This window comes from Somniosus microcephalus, chromosome 2 (assembly GCF_052327205.1).
Source record: "Somniosus microcephalus isolate GS21.2 chromosome 2, FLI_Smic_1.0, whole genome shotgun sequence".
Lineage (NCBI taxonomy): Eukaryota > Metazoa > Chordata > Chondrichthyes > Squaliformes > Somniosidae > Somniosus > Somniosus microcephalus.
Window position 1 is genome coordinate 288,825,011 of NC_140988.1, and position 23,178 is coordinate 288,848,188.

Below are 23,178 nucleotides of genomic sequence, written 5' to 3' on the forward strand. Positions count from 1 at the left end.
GTCATTAGCTATTGTTGTATTTTGATCTCCTCCTCTACTTGCTGGCTCTATGGATCAGAAAAGACTCTGGATAGGTAGAGATGGGAAAGACTTCTGAATGCAGCAAGAGGGATAGGCCAAATCAAGGCACTAAAGGATGATGGGAACTTCATTGGAGACAGTGGGTGGAGCCAGAATGTTGAGTGGCAGGCACCTCATGATTGGCATGACCTGCACCATCCAATCAAGAAGAACCAAAGCATTTGTGGAAAAACGTGGGAAAAATTTCTGAAATGCCAGCCATGCACTGAGCCCCCATCTTTCAGCATGAGAGTGGGCCACTCCAAGAAACATTTTCCATGGATTTACAACATTATATAGGCAACTTTCTGGTTAAGAATTCACTTTTTTATGGCTTTCTTGTTTTCTAATTTTTCAGGGAAGTAAAAATTTCAAGTTGGAGCCTCAAACCAATTTCAGTAATTATTTTAGCGATTTAATTGGTTGTTTCCAGCTATTTGCCATTTTGAGGTTGGTAGATTTTTTTTAAATTGTATGATTTGATTGCATTTCTGCTCATTCCTCATTGCTAGTTCCTGACTTAATCAGACTCCTTTAAATCATTCATATTTAGCCAATTGGATATTTGGTAATTTAACATCACTCCCATTTCAACCAATCACTAATTTTTGCCCTATGGACATGTGAAACCTTGAAATATGATACCCTCAAGTGTTGCACCTTTGATTACGCCTTTGCTGGATGTACACTAGATGCAACACTGTGAATTATATACTTAGATAAGGTGAACTGGGACTTTTATTTCAAATGAAGCCAAGAACCTATGACCTGAGAACACAAATTTAAGTTAGTGAAAGTAAATTTAACACAGATATTAGGAGGTACTTCCTTACTCAGTGAGGGATAAATATTGAGAATAACCTGCCAGGTGGGGTGCTGGAAGCCTAAACATTAGTGTCATTCGAAATACGAAATATTATAATGGGAGAGTTTTCATGGAATGAATGGCCTTTTGTCATCCTTGACATTTCTTATGTTCTTAATTGTGTGTGGGGTTGCAATTGCACTGCATATTCAGCTTAAATGAATGTAAGGGTGATCACAAATGGAGTTCAATGAGTGGAAGTGTGAGGTCATCTACTTTGGATCCAGAAAAGACAACTCAGAATATTTTCTAAATAGTGAAAAACTAGGAACTGTGGAGGAGCAAAACGATTTGGGTGTCCATATACACAAATCAATAAAAAACTAGGGGGCAGATACAAAAAGTAATTTAAAAAAGGGCTTAATGAAATGTTGGCTTTATGTCAAGAGGGCTGGGATACAAAGTGGAGCAGGTGATGCTTCAGTTGTACAGAGCCTTGGTCAGACCCCATATGGAGCACTGCATTCAGATCTGGGCACCGCATCTCAGGAAGCCTTGGAGGGGCAGCACAGATTCACCAGAATGATACTGGGGCTAAAAGGGTTAAATTATGAGAACAGGTTGCATAAACTTGGCTTATATTCTCTTGAGTATAGAATATTTTGGGGTGAACTAATCAAGGTGTTTAAAATAATAAAAGGATTCGAGAGGGTAGATACAGAGAAACTATTTTCTCTGGTGGTGGAATGCAGAACAAGGGGGCATAATCTTAAAATTAGAGATAGGCCATTTAGGAATGAAATCAGGAAGCAGTTTTTCACACAAAGAGTAGTAGAAATCTGGAACTCTCTCCCCAAAAAGGCTGTAGATACTGCATCAAATTAAATTTTCAAGACTGAGAGCGACATATTTTTATTAGGTATGGATATCAAGGGATATGGATCAAAGGCGGGCAAATTGAGTTGAGGTACAGATCAGCCATGATCTAATTGAATGGTGGGATAGGCTCAAGGGTCTGAATTGCCTACTCCTGTTCTTATGTTCTTTCTTGGGCAACGTGAAACTGCTTCACATCAATGTAAGAATGCAGCACAATTCCCTCATGGAAAGTAGCAATCTGTAAGAGTGAATTAAAATAGTGAGATATGGAAAAGGAAATTTATAGCACAGAATGAAAATCAATTCTCTGCGACTGATATATTTGAAACAACTTTTAAAAAGGAATGAATATATAAGGGAATTATTACTGAAAGAAAACAGAGTTAGAAACTGTCCGGACATTTGTTTTCTGTTGTACAATAAAGCATGTTTATTTATTTACATTGTGGGAGACAGTAATGCTTGTTGCTTTACTTAGTCTGTTAACTGGCTTTGAATGTCAGCCTCCATTAAATTCAATTTGACTGCTGTAGTAAATCTTTTACTTGTCTTCCTTGTGAGAAAACTGTTTATGATATGTTCCAAAACTGAACAACTGTACAAGGAACTTCTTTTTAAATGGGCCGGTCAGATCTATACATCTAACTCATCCTTATTTGGTACTGTTCTGCACATTGTCACAAGACTCTGAAGTATATTCTTTACTTAATGCTAAGTAAGTCGACACATGGGACTGTGTACTTCTCCTATCTTGAGAGAAGTGGAGGATTCCAGGCTCTTGTGCCATTTATGTGTCCAACTACTAACCTTTTAACTAATGTCCTTACTTTTGTTTCTTTTCCTTCTAAAATGAGTGCGCCGGGAGCCAAGCAGCTGTTGCCTTTTGTGTGTTTTTCTGAATACTGCTGCCATTCTTATAGCTAAAAAGTGCTTTATTGAGTTTGCATTCTTTGTCAAGACTTTAGCTTGCTTTTTAAAATGAACATCTTGAAAACTGTCAAATTACAAATTAATTTTCTTCTGTTAGCCTGTTTTATTATCTTAGCTGACTATGGTAGAAACTTAACACATTTGCCATCGTGTATGTGTTATTTCAAAAACTTTTCAATATTGAATTTGGTTCAAATTCAAAATGATTTAAAAGCATCCAAGATAAAGCTCCTTTTGGTTATCTAATGGTGGTATAAACAAGGACCTTATTAATAACCCTATCTACCCACTGACCATCAATCACTCTGCCCCACTCAAATAACATAACAGACAGAGGATATGCCACAGGCAGCATTGAGCTATGACAAATATTTACACAAATGAGGCTGATTGGATAACTCCCCGATGACTAAGCCAGCGACAACATGAATAATCTCAGATGTGAAATATTTATTGTGACTCACTTCTCCATGACGTATTCTATTTATACCATGAATGTGAATTACATACATTTTTATGACATTGCATGGTGTGGAAATATGAAAAGTAATTCCAAAGTCCTCAGGCCACACCGTGGTATAATTATAATAATGATTTGTCAATGTGTGTTGAAAAAACACCTTTATTGGAAATTTCCACAAAATATCCAAAACATAATTTCTATTTTTTCCAGATCATTCTGAAGAAGCAAAACCTATGAAATGGAGCCGCTACTACACTGATATGTAACAACAGAAAGTCAGCTTAAATATACACCAGTAAAGACGATTTAATCCACTGACTGTCTTGTTTTGCACACTTTGTACAAATATAATAACTTGCAGGACAACGGAGTATTACAGTTTAACTCTTTATTGAAGCATTAGGTCTGTGATCTGACTCATACAGCACAGTGGGAACAAGATGGAGTTAGGACCCCTAGCCTGGGTCTTCCAAAACAATAGTTGTCCTTACAGATGCCTGCAGGCCAATGACAACTCAGCATGTGATCACATGTGAATATGATAGGTATTCCTTACAGATGCCTGTGGGCCAATAATAATTCAATATGCAAATGTTACATCCCCTTTCTTTTAAAAGAAAAATGTTATGCATTACTTTTAAACCTTTCTTCTGCATAATGTTCTCGGTAGCATAAACATATAAGTAAAACTCAGCGTTTAACTAGCACTAAAAACATCTCAACGTTTCAATAACGATGTACAGTTTTTTTTTTAGGGCAGCGATCCGCCTACACCCTTTGACAGTTCACAAGTCAAGGATAACTCTAGGCTTGACCTCTCGTCCCGAACTTGTGTGGTTGGAACTGAGTATGCTCCTGAATCGGTCAACAAATCAGGTTCAGGTTTAGGTTCAGGTAAGTATGATGTGTTTTGTGTATTGCTCTGTTCATCACACTCTGTTGAACTGATCCTCTCATCGGAATGACGGTGTTGTTCCTTGGTGTTCAGGAGGTGCCCGCGGTTGCGGCGGTACACCTGTCCTTCTGGGGTGCGGATGTGATACGATTGCTCAGTGTCAGCTGGCTGGATGATGACTGCTGGCTTCCAGTAGTCATGCTCCTGGATTCTGACAGATTCTCCATTGTGCAGCGGTGGCAGTAGTCTAGCTGACCTGTCATAGTATCTCTTTTGGTGTTGCTGTCTCTGTACACGTTTTGCATGCACTTGCTTGCAGCTGACGACCTCTGGCTGCAGCTGCTGGTTGGTGCTTGGAAGGATTGAGCGAAGTCTGCGGCTCATCAACAGCTGTGCTGGTGACTTGAAGTTGTCAACCGGAGTGTTGCGGTACTCAAGGAGACTGATGTAGGGGTCGCTTTTGTCCGCTTTGGCTTTGTCCATGAGTGTTTTTGCAATCTGGACAGTTTTTTCAGCAAGGCCATTACTTTGAGGGTAATGTGGGCTTGATGTGACATGTGTGCAATCCCATGCCTTGGCAAATGACTCGAACTCTTTTGATTTGTATTGGGGGCCATTGTCTGAGACTAAAGTCTCTACAATGCCATGCCTGGCAAAGGCTGCCTTTAGCTTGTGGATCACAGCTGCAGATGTGGTGCTGTGAAGCTTGTCCAGTTCAAAAAATCTGCTGTAGTAATCAGCAGTCACTATGTAGTCCTCGTTGTTCCATGTGAACAGATCCGTTGCCGCGACCTGCCAGGGCCTGTCTGGGATACGGTGAGGTATCATGGGCTCTTTGACATTTGACGGGCGGCATTCTAGACAAATGGAACATTTTCCGACAATGTCCTCAATGTGTTTGCACATTCTGGGCCAAAACATAATGTCACGTGCTCTTTGTTTGCATTTTTCCATGCCCATATGTCCAGCATGAATTTTTGTCAACATCCCTTCTCTGAGACTGGTAGGAATGATGATTTTCTCCCCTTTGAAGACGATTCTGTTGATTTGTGACAGTTCGTCTCTGTGGTTCCAGAATTCAGATATGCTCTGAGGGCATTGCCTCCTTTCCTCAGGCCATCCTTCATGCATGACTTTGCTCAGCAGTGTGAGTTGTGCATCTTCCTCTGTTTCTGCTCGGATCTCCTTCAGCTTTGAGTCACTCACAGGTAAGCTGTTGTACACCATGTGCACCTGCACATCCATGCCTTCACTGAGGCTGCTGTCCTGGTAGCTAAGAGACTTTCTGGAGAGCGTGTCTGCGACAGGAATGTCTTTGCCTGGACGGTGAATGATTGTGAAGTTGTACTTCTATAGCTGAAGGATCATTCTCTGTAGCCTTGGTGGGGCTGCGGCTAGTGGTTTCCTCATGATTGACTCGAGGGGCTTGTGGTCGGATTCCACAGTGACTTGTCGGCCATAGACGTACTGGTGGAAACGCTTACATCCAAACAGAATTGCATATAGCTCCTTCTCGATTTGAGCATAGTTGATTTCACTGTCTGTGAGAGATCTGGAAGTGTAGCTGATGAGCTTTCCTTCTTGCAGTAATACTGCACCTAGTCCGTACTTTGACGCGTCCACTTGTAGTCTGAGCTCTTTGTTGGGGTCGAAGTAGGCAAGAACTGGTCCTGGTTCTCTGGTGATTAGGTCTTTCATTTTCTGAAATGCTGTGTCATGTTGTTTGTCCCACAGGAACTCATTGGATTGTTTGAGCAACTGACGCATGGATGCATTGATTTCGGAGAGGCTCAGGGCAAACTTGGCTAAGTAATTAGCCATGCCTAGTACTGTCTCTAGCACTGCACGGTTCTTCGGCAGCTCCATCTTCTTGATGGCGGAGATTTTCTCTGGATCCGGCTTAATGCCATCAGTTGAGAGGCGATGCCCGAAATAACTGATCTCGGTGGATCCGATTATGCTTTTCTCGGGGTTGAGCCGGATGCCTTTCTCTCGTGATCTTTGTAGCATCGCACTGTTCCTGTCATGTTCCTCTCTATTCCTGCCATAGATGAGGCTGTCATCTACGATTGTGACTACTCCGTCGAGGCCTTCATAGGTTTTGTCAATCTTCCATTGGAATTCATCCTGAGCTGAGATAAGACCAAATGGTAAACGTAGAAATCGGTAGCGTCCAAATGGTATGTTGAACGTTGTTAGCTTAGATGACTCTTCCGTGAGCTTGATAGTCCAGTATCCTGATCGTGCGTCCATTACACTGAAGTAACGTGCTCCCATTAGCTTGGGTGTGATGTCATCTAGCGTTGGTAGAGGGTAGTGAGGATGTTTGATAGCCTTGTTCAAATCTCTGGGGTCGAGACAGACTCTGAGCTTGCCTGTACGTGGTTTCTCAACCACTACTAACGCGTTGACCCACTCTGTCGGTTCTGTTTCCCGGACGATGATTTCTGTATTCTCCATACTCTGCAGGTCCTCCTTCAGGCAACTACGTAGAGCAAGGGGTATTCTTCTCGGTGGGCAAACCACAGGGGTTGCTGCTGGGTCAAGGTGAATAGTGCATTCACCTGGGAATAGTCCGATTCCTTTGAAAATGTCAGCAAACTCCTCCATGACTGTCTGCTTCTCAACTGGTGCTGTCAATGATAGCACTAGCCTGACGAGGTCCTGTCTAAACATGCCTTTAGACCTAGCACTGGAAATGCTTGAGTGTCAACAATGTAAAAGTCCAACATCATGTCGCTTTCTTTGTACTTGCATTTCATCACGCATGTGCCTTTTATAATGAGCTGCTCACGCCCATAACTGGTCAGTCTGCGTGAAGTGGGCTGTAGCTCACAATCATCCTTCAAGCTGTGATACTCAGAGGAATTACATTAACCTGAGCTCCAGTGTCTAGTTTAAACTTAAGCTCTTTGCCCTGTTTTCCTATCTCAATATCGGCATAGGCTTGCTCAGTCTCTGAAATCTGTTTTTTCTGTGACACAGAATCAAAAAACAGTTCCTCTGCACTCTCCATCTGGCATTTGGCTGTCACCCACTGTGTGTACTGCTTTCCCAAAACAGTCCTGCAAACTTTAGCAAAGTGGTTCCGTTTACCACATTTAGCACATTGCCTTCCTTTGGCAGGGCAATGCTCCTTTTCCACATGCACCTTGTTTCCACAATATCCACAGTTTTTGAAGCGTTTTATGTCTGTGTCGCTCATTTTTAGAACTCTCTCTGTTCTTTCTGTTCTGAAACACGCTCTCTGGGCGGTGTTCTTTGGTGGGTGTCTATTAACTGCGTGCACTGTCTGTTCACGTGAGCTGCTCGTGGTGCCAGTTATGGTTTTCAACTGTGCTTGGGCTATCTCGTGCGATCTAGCTATGTCCATAGCTTTGTCCAGCATTAGCCCGGACCCAACATTCAAAAGTTTCTCTCTCACTTTAGCTGAATGTATTCCAAACACGATGCGGTCTCTGACCATCTCATCTTTATCTGCATATTCACAGTCTTTTACCAGCAGTTTTAACTCAGTCACGAACTGTTCAAATGACTCACTAGCTCCTTGTACTTTCTCCTGAAACTTGTACCTAGCGAATATCGTATTTGTCTTAGGCATCACATATGATTCAAAATGGTCAAAATAACTTTTCAGTACCTTTGCTTCATCCGCGGTGAGAGACCATGTGTTAAAAATGTCTCTCCCTTTGTCTCCGATCCACAGGAGTAGGTAGCTGCATCTTTCTTCCTCCCCTTTGCTTTTCAGCGGACCCGAGAATATCAACTCCACGTGTTGCTTGAACTGGCGCCATTCTCTATGTAAGTTCAAAGATTCCCAATTCATTCGAGGTAAGGGAGCTCCAACGATGTCCATTTCAAATCCCTGTTCTGACACCATGTCTTGTTTTGCACACTTTGTACAAAAATAATAACTTGCAGGACAACGGAGTATTACAGTTTAACTCTTTATTGAAGCATTAGGTCTGTGATCTGACTCATACAGCACAGTGGGAACAAGATGGAATTAGGACCCTTAGCCTGGGTCTTCCAAAACAATAGTAGTCCTTACAGATGCCTGCAGGCCAATGACAACTCAGCATGTGATCACATGTGAATATGATAGGTATTCCTTACAGATGCCTGCGGGCCAATGATAATTCAATATGCCAATGTTACACTGACAATCAACAGCACAACACTTGCATGTGGAGAAGAACAACAATCACCAGCCAGCACCATGGATACCACATTCTGATACATAATGGAACATGCGCAGGGATTTATCTTTGCTCTCAAGCTGTCAGATTTAGAAATACTTTAGGAAATTGTTCAGGGTTCTTTGCATCATAACTTGCATGTTTTTTTGTGAAAAATGTCAATAGTTTAAGTGTAATATTCGCCTCTATCTGAAATTCTAGAGTAAATTAACTTTTCTTACCAGCCTGACAGACAACTGCCCCAACTTCTCAGTAATGTAGGTTAAAAGAAAATCACACATCTATCTAATGATAAGCACTAAAATTGACCACAGCAGTAAATTAGGTTGGAAGGATTCACTGTTCAGTATGTACAGCTTTTCAAATACAAGTTTGTTTGGTCAAATCATTACTAAAGTAAGGGTAGCTCTCAGTGCCAACACAATTAAGATGAGAAAAATGTTGAAGTGTTGTTTAGAATAAATGTTTCAATTTACAAATTGAAATATTTTTGGGACCCACGATTGTCAATAGTATAATTCTACACAATCAAAAAAACAATACACATAAAGGCAAAACAGACGAAGTTGTGCTTCATGTAGCATCCAATAACAACAATTTGCATTTATAGAGCTCCTTTAATGTAGTAAAACGTTGCAAAGTAAAACAAAGGAAGGAGCAGGATGGATGTTTTTGCAGAGTGAGTTTGAAGAGTTAGGTAGTAGATTAAAGAATCAAGATCTCAATGATAGTAACCTCAGGATTATTTCTGGTGTCAAATACAAGCTCAGTTAGGAGAATTATATCAGATACATCAACATTTAGCCTGTAAAAATGAGAGCATCAGACTCTTAGGACATTGCAATGAGTTCTGGACCAAGGCAAAGCTGCTTAGAAAGAATGAGCTTCACTTGAATTGGGCTGCTACCACGATCATTGCAGTGAAGACGGATTTATATCGGGCAATGGGGAAAGATTTACGAACGTAGAAATATGTGAGAATGATGAACAGAAGCAGGAACAGACTAACTGGTCCAATAAGTCTGTTCCACACAGTCATAGTGCAACTGAGCATTATGATCATCAATGCCTCCACCCACCAGCAGCCAGGTAATCTCCTGAAACAGGCAACATTTTTTTTTAAATGTAGGGATAAAAAATCTGTGAAATTCCTCTCCGAACTGGAAGGTGACCAGAACGAGTTCCAGAAGATCACAGTGACCATGAGACACATCACCCAATAACCCAACAACAGTTCTGATATCAGCCACAGCCATTTAAACTGAATCAGTAAGGGAGGAGGAGCAAACAAATCAAAAATAAAAGAAAATGAATGCTGCAACTAGAAAACGTGCAGAGTCCAGATGTTATGGAGCAGCGGAGTGGATGATAGATGACAGTTTGAGTAAAAATAGTGATGTAACAAGTAATAGGGCCAAGTATATAACAATGTAACCACACAAAGAAGTAATGACAGAACAAAAATAGGCCAGGATAAGGAATGGGGCTAATAGTTGGTTCAAATTGTGTGCACAGAGATGCCAGGAGCCTCAAGAATAAAATTGGAGATCTAAAGGTTTACACTAACAAGGGAACCTGTAAAGTTACAGGTATGATGAAGACTTGGTTAAACAAGAATGTAGATTAAGAGGGTTAATGTTCCAGGATATAAATTGCTCCACAGGGAGGGGTCTGTTTTTTTATGTGAATAAATAATTGTGGATTACTGAGATAAAGAAATCTGGATCAGGTGCAGACAGTGTGAAAACATTGCAGATTGAGGTAAATATTAAGGGGAAAAATACTCTTGGGATCTGTTATAGGTTATTAGACCAAGAAGAGAGACAAGAACTGAAATTTTACTCAAATAAGGACAGCATGAGTGATCAAACACTATTATTATGGCCACCTTCAATTAACCAGGTATAAATTGGCAAGTCTGCAATGGGAATAAGAGGAATGAAAGGATATTGCTGGATATAATACTGAATTTCTATACATCTCAAATGTTTAAGCAGGACCTCGTGCTAATTTTTGGTTTGGGGTCCCTACATCAATAATGTCAATATTGTTGAACTTATCACTAGATCCGCTTGGGGCACCTGACTAGCTCGTGCCCCTGACTAGTTCATGCCCCTGACTGGCTCATGCCCCTGGCTAGCTCGGAGCCCCTGACTAGCTCATGCCCCTGATTAGCTCGGAGCCTCTGACTAGCTCATGCCCCTGACTAGCTCATGCCCCTGACTAGCTCATGCCCCTGACTAGCTCGGAGCCCCTGACTAGCTTGTAAGTATAAATGAATTCACTCTCTTCTGTATAAGGTAAAAACACACAGTTTATTATACGAAGCACTTTGGGAGAAGAGTTTAAAGACTCCGCAGTCTAGTAACCCTCTTCTCGCCATCACAGTGGTAGCGAAACTCCTTTTATACATTTTATGAGCCGGATAAGCAAACTATTACACACAAATATCTTCACCCAATCACGTTCCCTTAGCAACAATTCCCTTGTCCAATTATACACTTTCAATACCAACTTAATTATAGTTTGTGCCTTAAGCTGAGTTTGTTTTGTCTTAAGCTGAGTTTGTTTTGTTACTTCCTTGGTGGACTTCATGTTGTTCTGCATGTACACAGTTTGATTGCTGACATTACTTGCCGCACTCAGATCGGCGGAGCCATTTTGTCTTGGTTCATGTCCCTTATTTATAATTTCACTTCTTACAGTCCCTCCTGTTGGTCCCTGGCCAAACCCAATTGGCCCTGGGAACCATTCTGATATGATTAGTCCTTGTATCCCATTGCTTGTATCGATCATTCTTTTCTGGTTGTATTTGGAATCTTTTAGATGAACAAGTCAGTTTGTCCTTGATAAACTTTTACAACCGGGGCTGCAGGAGCAACATGTTTGGCCATCTGGGCACAGCAACATTTCAACAATAAAAACATACAATATAAAACGATTACTATTACAAATAACAATATCAGTCCCTGTACCAGTGAGGTCCCAAGCGATCCCAACCAACCAGTTGCCCAATTCCACAGGGTCGAGGTAAGTGGTTGTTTGAGTTTCTTCACTTCCTTTCTTATGTGCTCGGCCAAGTTCTTAATTTTCTCCGATTTGTCTGGGATATATGTGCAACATTCAGTCCCTATCAGCGCACACGTGCCCCCTTCTTTGGCTAATAAATAATCTAAGGCCATTCTGTTCTGTAAGGCCACTGTACAGAGTGCCACCATTTCTGCACTAATGTCACTGATAGCCTCAGCCGTATCATTGGCTGTGGATTCTAATACCTTCTCCAGCCTTCTCATCTCGTCCATGGCCAGTCCTACCCCCAACGGGGTTAGCAGGACACCAAAGAATCGTTGAGACGTAGTCAGGTCTCTTTTCTGTACATGATTTCCCTGTACTTGTGAGAGGTGGTCCACAAACCTAGTATAGGGGACTACGTAGCCTAGGTAGCAAGACCCGATCCAGGTCGGTGACAACCATGGGTATGCTTTGTAACCACAGATAAAGTAAGTACCATTATAGGAGGTGAGATTTTGAACTACTGACTCACGGACTCTCCATCTCCATCTGATCCCTTCCATATCCTTTCCACTAGTTTTGTTTAGAAAATTTGTTAGTTCAAAGAAACCCTGCCCCCAGTTCTGTGTCCTATTAACCTTCGTAACACTAAAAGACAGGGTACAATTACTATGTCCCACTGCTTGTCCTCCTGTTTCATTTCTACTTAAACATATCGCCCCCTGTGGTCTTCCAGCTCCTGAGGTGTTAGTGAGAACCAAGAACGGGGTTGGTCTGGTGCGATTGTAATTAGGCTGGTACCATCCCTGGAAAGTGGTCAGATTATAGCCTGCTGACCTCCATGTTTCCTATCCCCCTCTTGGCCATCTGAATCATTAAAATCACGACTGTCGTTTCGGCGCATGACCCATTCAGCCGTCTCTGATGCATTAAAGGGGATGGGTCTCAAGGGGATGCCTCCCCTCGAGTGGATGGGCACATGTGCACATACCCAACATCCCTTTGTTTTTCCTGCTTGCGCTGCAGATTGGTACGACATATACAAAAAGGTATTTACATTTAGTTCTCTGGGGTTTCTCTTATTGCTCTCCGGCTCTGGAGCCTGTCTCAGTATTAACAGACAGACCCCCAATAAACACGTACCTAACACCAAAATTAATTTTACCATTTTTACATCAATTTATATCCACACTTATAGAAACTAACAATGTTCAAAAAGGCGTCCTTGTGACAATTCTATCCAGCCGTCTCAATTTCTTCTCCAGCCGTCTTCCTGGTGAAGGTTTATTCTGAAAGGCTGGACAGACATAATTATCTGGACGGTGATCAAATCGTCATGCTATGCTTACACTATGTTTTTGTCCTGGTATATCTCTCCCCCCTGTTGGCCATGATAATGAGCCAGTATTTTTTGAATCAAGGACAACGTGGCCCGTACGTTTAATCGGGGTTGTACACTTTCAACTGTGTCCAATGTTTCCATCTACCCACCCCCTTGATGTCAACGCAGGCACAGGTATCCCCGCTGATGATGACCTGATAAGGTCCTGACCATTTTGGGGCAAAACTGGATTTACCAGGTAAAACTTTTACCATGACTTGACTTCCCGCGGGAGGGACAGCCGGAAACTCGAGCAGACTTGTTTTGTCATCTGCCGCAGCCTGCTTATCTCTAATTTGTTGTTGCATTTCTTTTAATTGGTTGCTTAGTTCAAGGACATAGCGGCGCAGCCTATCCTTTAAAGGCCCTACATCTGTTCCTCCGGTAATTATACCTTCTGGGAGTAACATTGCCCTCCCAGTCATTAGCTCGTATGGTGTTAAACCGGTGGTATGATTTGGGGTAACCCGCAGTTTCATTAGGATGATGGGCAGTACATCTACCCATGTTTTTCCCATGTCACGGATTGCCTTTGCGAGTGCCATCTTAGTGCCATCAACTAAACCCTTCCGGTTGTCTGCATAGAACCTGGTAAGGGATCCTGCTGGTCCCCATTCTATTTCTTTCCCCGACGCCATTATGTAGTCCAACTTACAGTCTTACCAATGCTGAGTTCCTCTACACGGGTTCTTGATGCCTATTAGGGATTTCAAGGGTTTGTTAGTCACAATCCTTCTGACGTCACGATCCTTTAGAGACCAAGCTCAATCTCTACATCTACTTGATCCTGGCCATTACGTGGGGCCCAATCGCCCTCTTAATTCCGGCTCAGGCTAGATGAACGAGATGTTGGCTCTACCATGTCCTCTGTCGATCAGTCAGAAACTTATCTATTCCTCCTCGACATTTATCGCTACCACATTAGGTCTTATCAACTCATACTTCAGACTTTACACCAAACTGTGTCTCCTTACCTATCATAGATCCTTCGATTCTTGATGCTCCAGTACCGTTGGTTCCACCCCTCTTCCGGGTGACTCAATTTATGTGTGGTCAAAAATTTGACTTACACCCGTGTTCACCGGTGCGGAGCGGATCTCGGACCCAGAGCATCCTGCCGACTACGCCAATTGTAAGTGTAAATTAATTCACTCTCTTCTGTATAAGGTAAAAACACACAGGCCTAGAAATTCACTATAGCTCCGTTTGGGGCACCAGCCTCGCCAGGGTGCTAAAAGTAGTGCCCCAGAAGCATTCGCGGCTGCCCGCCAGAAATTCAGTTGGAGCACCCTAGAGGGAAGCGCGGCGCTACTGGAGGCGCCCTGCATCCCTCTTGGGGTGCAGCGACTGAATATCGTAGCGCAATGTGCCGCAGTGCCACACGCTGCGGCATGTCGCGCTGCGGTACTGCAGGCCTTCCTCCCCTACTTAAAGGGAGGGGCCTTTTCTGCGTGATCTGGGGCCCAGCTGGGCCCCCGAGGATCGCGAGTGCCGGCAAAAGAGCCCGGCACCGAGGAGATGTGCCAGGATCTTGGAACGCAGCCGGCACTCCGCGGGGGGCGGGTTTAGGAGGCCGGGGACGGCAGCGCAGAGAGGTGCTGGCAGGCGGCCAGCAACAAAAATGGCCGCCCCGCACCTCCTTTAATTTGCGCCTGTACCACTGCAGGTAGGCCCCCCTGAACCGGTCGCACATAGCGTCCGGCGGTAAATCCGGGGGCGCTTCCTAATATTGCGGCCGGGGCGTCAGCGGGGCGCTGCGCACACTGATGACGTTATCGGTAGCGGCGCAGCGCTAACGGCTAGCGCCACCACTAGCGTCCTGCTGAATTTAGCGGGAGGCGTGGCCAGTGGCTTCCGACCCACTTAGCGCCCTCTTAAGGCGCTAATGGGTGGTGCAGCCCACTGAATTTCTAGGCCACAGTTTATTATACGAAGCGCTTCGGGAGAAGAGTTTAAAGACTCCGCAGTCTAGTAACCCTCTTCTCGCCTTCACAGTGGTAGCGAAACTCCTTTTATACATTTTATGAGCCGGATAAGCAAAATATTACACACAAATGTCTTCACCCAATCACGTTCCCTTAGCAACAATTCCCTTGTCCAATTATACACTTTCAATACCAACTTAATTATAGTTTGTGCCTTAAGCTGAGTTTGTTTTGTCTTAAGCTGAGTTTGTTTTGTTACTTCCTTGGTGGACTTCATGTTGTTCTGCACGTACACAGTTTGATTGCTGACATTACTTGCCGCACTCAGATCGGCGGAGCCATTTTGTCTTGGTTCATGTCCCTTATTTATAATTTCACTTCTTACAAGCTCATGCCCCTGACTAGCTTGGAACCCTTGACTAGCTCGGAGCCCCTGACTAGTTCGGAGCCCCTGACTAGCTCGTGCCCCTGACTAGCTCGTGCCCCTGACTAGCTTGTGCCCCTGACTAGCTTGTGCCCCTGACTAGCTTGTGCCCCTGACTAGCTTGTGCCCCTGACTAGCTCATGCCCTGACTAGCTCATGCCCTGACTAGCTCATGCCCCTGACTAGCTCATGCCCCTGACTAGCTCATGCCCCTGACTAGCTCATGCCCCTGACTGGCTCATGCCCCTGACTGGCTCATGCCCCTGACTGGCTCATGCCCCTGACTGGCTCGTGCCCCTGACTGGCTCGTGCCCCTGACTGGCTCGTGCCCCTGACTGGCTCGTGCCCCTGACTGGCTCGTGCCCCTGACTGGCTCGTGCCCCTGACTAGCTCGTGCCCCTGACTAGTTGATGCCCCTGACTAGTTGATGCCCCTGACTAGCTGATGCCCCTGACTAGCTCATGCCCCTGACCTGCTCATGTCCATGACTAGCTCATACCCCTGACTAGCTGATGCCCCTGACTAGCTCGGAGCCCCTTACTAACTCGTGCCCCTGACTAGCTCGTGCCCCTGACTAGCTCGTGCCCCTGACTAGCTGATGCCCCTGACTAGCTCATGCCCCTGACCTGCTCATGTCCATGACTAGCTCATGCCCCTGACTAGCTGATGCCCCTGACTAGCTCGGAGCCCCTTACTAACTCATGCCCCTGACTAGCTCGTGCCCCTGACTAGCTCGTGCCCCTGACTAGCTGATGCCCCTGACTAGCTCATGCCCCTGACCTGCTCATGTCCATGACTAGCTCATGCCCCTGACTAGCTGATGCCCCTGACTAGCTCGGAGCCCCTTACTAACTCATGCCCCTGACTAGCTCATGCACCTGACTAGCTCGTGCCTCTGACTAGCTCATGCCCCTGACTAGCTGGTGCCCCTGACTAGCTCGTGCCCATGACTAGCTCGTGCCCCTGACTAGCTCGTACCCCTGACTAGTTCGTGACCTTGACTAGCTGATGCCCCTGACTAGCTGATGCCCCTGACTAGCTCGGAGCCCCTGACTAGTTCGTGCCCCTGACTAGCTGATGCCCCTGACTAGCTCGTGCCCCTGACTAGCTCGGGGCCCGATGCAGTTGCATGATCCTGGCGCCGCCCCTCTGCTTAAGGAACCCATACAGGGAGAGGCAGCACCAGATCTGATTGTATATAGCGACCAAGGGTTTTTAGATGAGGTTACAATTAGACAGCAGCTTAAAAAGAACAATCATATTCAGTTGATTTTAAGGTTATGGTTATGGTGGACAAAGGGAAGAGGACAACAGAAATTCAGAACATTACTTTAAAATGCGGGAGTAGAAATAGGGGACACATGTTCAAACTAGAGATGGGTACTTCTAGGACTGATATCACGAAATTCTTCTACACGCAGAATAATATGGATTAAATTTCCTGATAGACTACAATGGGGGGATGTTTGGATTTCTCCAGATGGTTGCATTAAAATAGACAAAATGGCCTTCCTTATCCATAGTTATCTTGTGATCATCTGATATGGCAAATAATTAGGTAAAATATGATCTGCTGTACGATTGAAATTGAAGGTTTGGCATCAATCTTGTCCATCAATGAGCCCTGAATTCTTGGTACAGTACAGGTTTTTGTCAACCATTGTTACTGGTTGATCTAATTTTCTTTGCTTTTCAAGTCCTTTGCAACTGTTGCCTGGGATCTTAATTGTTGATTTACTGAAGGAGATGATTACACAATCCTGTGCGGCCATTTGAATACGGGCCTGACTAACCCTGATAGTTAGAACCAGTCAATCAGACTGCTGCATTCTCAATATGTGGTCAAATACGATTTAAATCAAGGCTGTTGCCATATCTGTTCATTGTATAAAGTGGCTCTTCTGCCTTCCTCTACTGGGTTTGACAAAGGCTCTACAAAATAACCTTTCTCTTTCAGATACTGATTGATTTGTTGGCTAATTCCAGCATATCCTGTGTTTATTTCCAGCTTGTGGATCTCCCATGGTAATGCTCAAGAGGAAAACAGTGAAATAAATTAGAAGTTATTTGTTTTATGTCATTTTTTGGTCTCTGTTGTGTTTTATTTGTCTTTTTGTTGCTACCAATTGTATTCTTCCATTTTATTCAACCTTTCTTGAATTTTTGCTGTTTCTTCAGTGCATTAGGTATGGATCCTACTCCGATTATACAAAGCTGGTCAGTTATAAATACAATCAGTTATATCCTGTATCAGATCTGTAATGTTTATGGTTCTTGGCTTTGCCATGTTGAAATGGTTCATAATCTGTATATGGTCAAAGAACTCCATAGGTATGAGAAAGATCAGTAAAATTAGTAACAGAAAACTATAGAAAAAAGAAAGACTTGCATTTATATTGCACTTTTCGCAAACTCAGGACGTCCTAAAGCATTTACAGCCACTTTTTGAAGTGTAGTCACTGGGGAAATGCAACAGAAAATATGTGCACACTAAAGGTCTGACAGCAGTGTGATAATGACCAGATAATCTGTTTTAGAGATATTGGTTGAGGAATAAAGATTGGCCAGGACACCAGTGAAAATTCCCCTGCCCTTCTTTGAAATAGTGCCAGGGGTTCTTTTGCATGCACCTGAGAGGGCCTTGGTTTAACATTTCATCCGAAAGACAGCACCTCTGACAATACAACACTACCACAGTACTACACTGGAGCATCAGCCGAGATTTTGTGCTCAAGGCTCTGGAGTTGGGCTTGAATCCACAATCTTCTGACTCAGAGGCAAGAGTGCTACCGCTGAGCCAAGGCTGACACCTGAGAGTGCTAGAGACAGATTAAGAACATCTAGAAAGAGAGTAATAAGAGGTGAGCAAGATTAATGAGAAATACAAGTCCTTAGAGGGATAGCAAGCTGAAAGAAGTAGACTTAGAGATGGATAATGGTCAGGCGCAGAAAGATCATAAAAAAAGAGAAAAGTCAGGCAAGAGACTGACAGATAAAAACTGGCAGTTAAGAATGCACTGTAAAAAGAAAAAGGCACACAAATATCTTAGAATAATTTTAATAGCGGTGACTGGGAAGATCTGATAATTTTCAAACTTAACTCACTACTGGAAGTGCTCTAAGTGTGGTATAATAGTCAACTCTGCTGCTCCACTGTCCCTCAACTTGAGGACAAAATGTATCCTAGAGTAAATAAGGAGAATCCTGTTCTGTCAACTGGCTGGATGCACATGAGAAATGGAGGTAAATAAACATTAAGCACTGTACTTCATCTTAGCCTTTCATGTGCTTATCCTTTTGGCTGTGTTCGAAGTCGATTTAAGTTCTACACTCGGCAGACAAACTCCACATGTCACTCATAATTCATAAGTGTCTACTTTTGCCCACATAAAAAAAATGTTGGGATGTTTTTGAGAAAATGATAAGACACTATGCAAATGCAAGTTCTTTTTTTCCCTCATACTGTACATAATAAAGGATATATAAAGGAAAACCGTACCATATCAAAGAAATACCATCAATTGTCATTTTGCCTTTGAAACCACAAACACCACAGGAGTTAGAGGGCTTTAGACTCACATGATGATTGGTGTATTTTTCATACTGTACTTCTCACAAAATGTGCATTACAGCGCACACTGTGTGGTACTTGCACATGATTATTACTGTGTTTGAAAAGTCAATTCTTCAGTAATTCAGAGCAGATGCACTGTTGAGGAAGAAGACCTGGAGATGGAGTAATACAGACTGGTGTTGGAAATTGAAGTGGTTCCAGACCATGGTAGTGCTATATTAATGAGAATACCCAACTAGTTTATAGTTCAAATATGTAGCATAAAGTCAAATATTTTCCTGAAAAATGTGTATAGTATTGCTCACCCAGGTCATCATAGCATGGGTTAGGTGAAGGTTCTGGTTCCCTCAGGAAGTGGGTTACTCTTTCTTCATGAGTCATGTGTATTAATTTATCTCCTGGGACACTGCTAATGCTTCATCATTTACCTTGAATGCTGATTGTGGACTGGCAGGCTGGATTCCAACAGCCTTTTTCTCCTTCTTTCATGGCTTTGGATTGGATTGGTGAAGGCCCTTTTGATTTGTCCTAAAAAGCGTTGATGGCTTCCAGGCTTTTCTCCTTCTCTGCGTAATTACTTAAATTGTTCATGGTTCTCAGTTTCTTTGCATTAATTGGCATGGTTTTGTGGGCGTCATCTACTTTTTGATATATCTGTTCATTACTTTGTTCTTTTCATGGCTCTCCAACTTTTGTGGCAGCGTTGGACTGTGTTCTTAACTTTGTGGTCAGAATTAATTTTTGTCGTAATTTTTGACTTGGCTCTTTCAGCTGCTTTGGACAGCTTGGAGGCTATCCCATTTTTGCTCTTGATGACTTTGCTGAGGAGCTTTTTCCCTTAGTAGAGGGGTCAATAACTAGGGGGCAAAGATTCAAGGTAAAGGGCGGGAGGTTTAGAGGGGATTTGAGAAAGAACTTTTTCACCCAGAGGGTGGTTGGAGTCTGGAACTCACTGCCTGAAAGGGTTGTGGAGGCAGAAACCCTCACAACATTTAAGAAGCATTTGGATGTGCACTTGAAATGCCATAGCATACAAGGCTACGGGCCAAATGCTGGAATATGGGATTAGATTAGACAGGGCTTGATGGCCGGCGCGGACACGATGGGCCGAAGGGCCTCTATCCGTGCTGTATTACTCTATGACTTTCTCTATGAGGAAATCCAGCTTGTGATCGTTGTAACGTTCTTTCCAGAACCTGTCCTTATAATTTAAACATGGCAACAAATAGGATTTCTGGTGTGAAGTATTTTCTCTGCTCTTTTACAGTGCTTTATGTATTATTTGCATACATTTTCATTTGTTGAGCACACAGAACATGGGCCCCAGTTTTTGTGTATTGCTGTAAATCAGTTCTAAATGGTTAAGAACTGGTTTTAATCCTGCCAGAATGGTAGGTGTAAATAGCACTCCATTTCTGTGGATCAGTTCATGGGCATCATTTTTCACAGCAGTGAATGTTAGGACTAGTGCTGGGAGCGGAAAGTGCGTGCACGTGAAATTTAAAGTGATAGAGGCAATTAAAGGAAATTGGCAGCATAGGGGGACAACATTTATTACAACTTTTGAAAAGCCTGAAAAGCATCACAACTATTGGCAGCCTTTGCCAAGGTTGAAGAGGCAGATGACTGAGAGGTGTTAGGCAAACATAAAAGGAAATGAATCCCAATGTCCAGGCATGAGTGTGGACACTAGTGATGGGGCAGGCCAACACCTGATCCTGTCTTTGATGGCTGCTGAAGTGGAAGTGATGCTGCATGAGATAGTTGAAAGGATGGTGGTCCTGTTTTCCGCTCCATGCACCATCCCCATAGGTAAGCATTGTAGTATGCCTGAAGTGAGCTGGAGGCAGGTTGAAGACTGTAGCTGACTCTTAGGCCGAGATTTTCCGGGGTGGGTGTCAGTGGGCGCAATCGGTGACGGGTCGGGTGGGAAAGTGTTTTTTTTCCCCAGCGTGTCGGGACCCCGCTGTAAACCCGCCGCCACGCGCCTTCACCAAATGTTGGGTCTGTCAGCGCTGAGCAGACATGACACGCAGCGGCGGAGGAGCCAATTTAAATGATTAGTGGCTTGTTCACAGCCACTAAACAATGGTTTTAAACTGACCTTTTAAATTTGACAGCTCAACCACGGTTTCACGCTGTTGCTAGACCACATCTGTGAAGCTGAAGTGGGAGGTCACCTGTTGAGTTGACAGCTTCAAATGTCAAGCAAAAGCTCCCACTTTACAGAGATATCTTCCCTCAGCCACAAGCTCTTCCTCACAGCATTTCCACAACTGATTCACCATGCTGCAAGTCGTTACACAAGTTTCCATCCAGTCTGACCTCATTACCTCTCTCACCATTGACACATTGCTTCTGTCATTCACCTGTCATCTATTCCATCAGCATGGGTGCCCTTTATACACTCTCACCTTGGTCCTCAGAATCCCACCATGATCAGCCCCAACACCAGCAGCACTAGGCACACCAGCAGCACCAACAACAACACCAACCTTCTCTGTAATCAACTGATGCTGCATATGCACAGGGCATTAGCACCCAACCACATTGGTGCCTGGAAGGCCAGGGATGGCCTCAGCATGGCCAAATTTACTTCACTTGACGCTGTACAACCTGGCTGCCACATGATGTGCCAGGTTGGCATCACCCCACACCAACACCATAAAGCATCCCTACAATGCCCAAGCCATTCCTTTCACACTGATCACCATTGCAGGGGGTACAGTTATGTCTCACCATTCACTGCAACTCACTAAGCCACTTCCAAAGGTGCACCAAAATCTGTCCAAGAACTCAAAGTGTTGAAAATAAAGGTTTCAATGTTTGACACTACATTAACAGAAACTTTACATGGACATTGCATAAAACATCCAACTGCCTACCCTTGTGTGTTGCTGGTTGGTACGATTGCACTAGGATGAGAGTGAGTGTGAGGGATGGCTATTGAGATGGGGATGTAATAATATAGATGGAGGTCCAAGATAAGTTGGTGTGAGTAAGGATGTGCAGGAGTAGGGTAGGGAAGGCAGAGTGATGGGGATGTGATGAGAGGCACAGCAGGATGAGGTTGAGTGTGGCTTTGTACTAACGTTTCGTGATCTACTGCATCATTGAAACGTTTGCGGCACTGCACCCAGGTCCGCCTGACCATATCCCTGCTTGTGCCCTCCTCTGCAATGTGCAACCAGGCTGTGTTGATCTCCTGGGGAGGTCTTCCGCCCATGTGAAGGGAAGAGTATCTCCCTGCGTGCTGTGACTCCCTCCATAAGTCATGGGAGAGCCTGGGTGCAGCCCTGCACCTCTGTGCAGTGTTTGCAGCACTTCAATGTTGTAGAACACTGACAGCACAAATGTCAAAATAAATTTGGACTCGGTCCCTTTAAAGAAACCGGCTGATGACGCGTCATCAAATGACGTCACCAGACCCGCTTCCTCTAATTGGCCAGGAAACGCGCTGGGTGGGCTTAACAAGCCCAATTAAGGTAAATCCATTTCAGAGGCCGGGATGGAGTCAGCAGCGGAGTCGGGACCCGCCACCGACATCGCTCCCCACGGACCCGCCGAGGTCAGCAAAATCGCAGCCCTATTGACTCCGCCAGCCCTATGCTACATGTTAGCTGTAGATGTGTTTGCAGCAGATGCCGCAGCTCCGCATCTATAACTCTGCTGACTTGTAGCCTGTGAAGACAGGTGCCCATGCAGAGATCCCACTCTGATCTCTCTGTCCTCGGCCTATTACATTGTTCCAATGAAGCTCAATGCAAGCTCGAGGAACAGCCCCTCATCTTTCGATTAGGCACTTTACAGCCTTCTGGACTCAACATGGAGTTCCACAATTTCAAACTATAACCCCTGCCCTCATTTTTAATGCTGTATGATTTTGCCATTCCCATTTGCAACATTTTATCTTTCCTGCCTCTTACATAAGCACAGTATGTTCCTTCAATTCCTTCCTCCCCCACCCCCCCCATCCCGTCTCTGCACCTGCTTAATATCTGTTACATCTGCAGCTTTTTCCAGTTTTGAGGAAGGGTCCCAGACCTGAAACGTTAGCTCTGTTTCTCTCTCCATGGATGCTGCCTGGCCTGCTGAGTATTTCCAACATTTCCTGTTGTTATTCCCCATGCTCATTGTCAGGTAGGTGCATGAATTTCTGCAGGTATGGTTGCTGGCATCATGGCGGCTATGCTCAGTCATGCGACACTGACTTTGATTATCTTGACATACCTTCTGTCATGTAGAAAGTATGACATACTGTGATTTGGATGCTTTAGAAGAATTGCCCATTTTTATCGTTAGTCCGGTTAGTTTGCAGCTACACTAGAGTGTGACTGTTGAGGTTGTAACCTCTGAGATGAGTCTGTTGAGAATTCAGATGTCACTTTGCTTTTCCTTTATTCCAAATTAAAAAGTTAGCGACTTTTGTTGGAAAAGTGGTGAAAATTAACCCGAGTGTACCATTTCTAATATAGAAATTCTACATTTTCCAGGGACCGTGCTTTTGAACTGCCCCCACCCACAGCACTGCACCACCAATTGTGTGCTTTCAACCTATGAATTTCACCCTCAGGCTTTCATGTACTTATATTCCTGTTACTCCAAATGAAGGAATATTGAATATACCTACA

The 23,178-nt window shown here is 44.0% G+C and overlaps 1 protein-coding gene and 1 long non-coding RNA gene across 2 annotated transcripts in view; one reads left to right on the plus strand and one right to left on the minus strand.

The window, feature by feature from the left end:
- The window catches only part of LOC147123451 (uncharacterized), a 48,773-nt gene extending 45,321 nt beyond the window's left edge, over positions 1-3,452 (plus strand). Inside the window, exon 2 of the long non-coding RNA XR_015074530.1 lies at positions 3,348-3,452. This is a non-coding gene — a long non-coding RNA (uncharacterized LOC147123451). The remainder of the gene's footprint in view (positions 1-3,347) is intronic.
- A 5,484-nt stretch (positions 3,453-8,936) lies between these two features.
- Positions 8,937-13,262, minus strand: LOC147123452 (uncharacterized). The gene is made up of 4 exons (XM_085966044.1): positions 13,019-13,262; positions 11,236-12,072; positions 10,747-11,050; positions 8,937-9,036 (listed from the first exon to the last, which is right to left on the minus strand). The coding sequence occupies exons 1-4, from the start codon at positions 13,260-13,262 to the stop codon at positions 8,937-8,939; spliced, it is 1,485 nt and encodes a 494-aa protein (XP_085822170.1).
- Positions 13,263-23,178: the final 9,916 nt, after the last annotated feature.

Bases quoted from the DNA above. Each gene is read 5' to 3' on its own strand.
- LOC147123452 (XM_085966044.1), bottom strand. From the start codon at position 13,262: ATGGCGTCGGGGAAAGAAATAGAATGGGGACCAGCAGGATCCCTTACC. The intron at 12,073-13,018 runs GTATAATTACCG...GGAGGTCAGCAG, and splicing joins GGCAATGTTACTCCCAGAAG to GCTATAATCTGACCACTTTC. The intron at 11,051-11,235 runs GTTGGTTGGGAT...TTCATCTAAAAG, and splicing joins CCTGTGGAATTGGGCAACTG to ATTCCAAATACAACCAGAAA.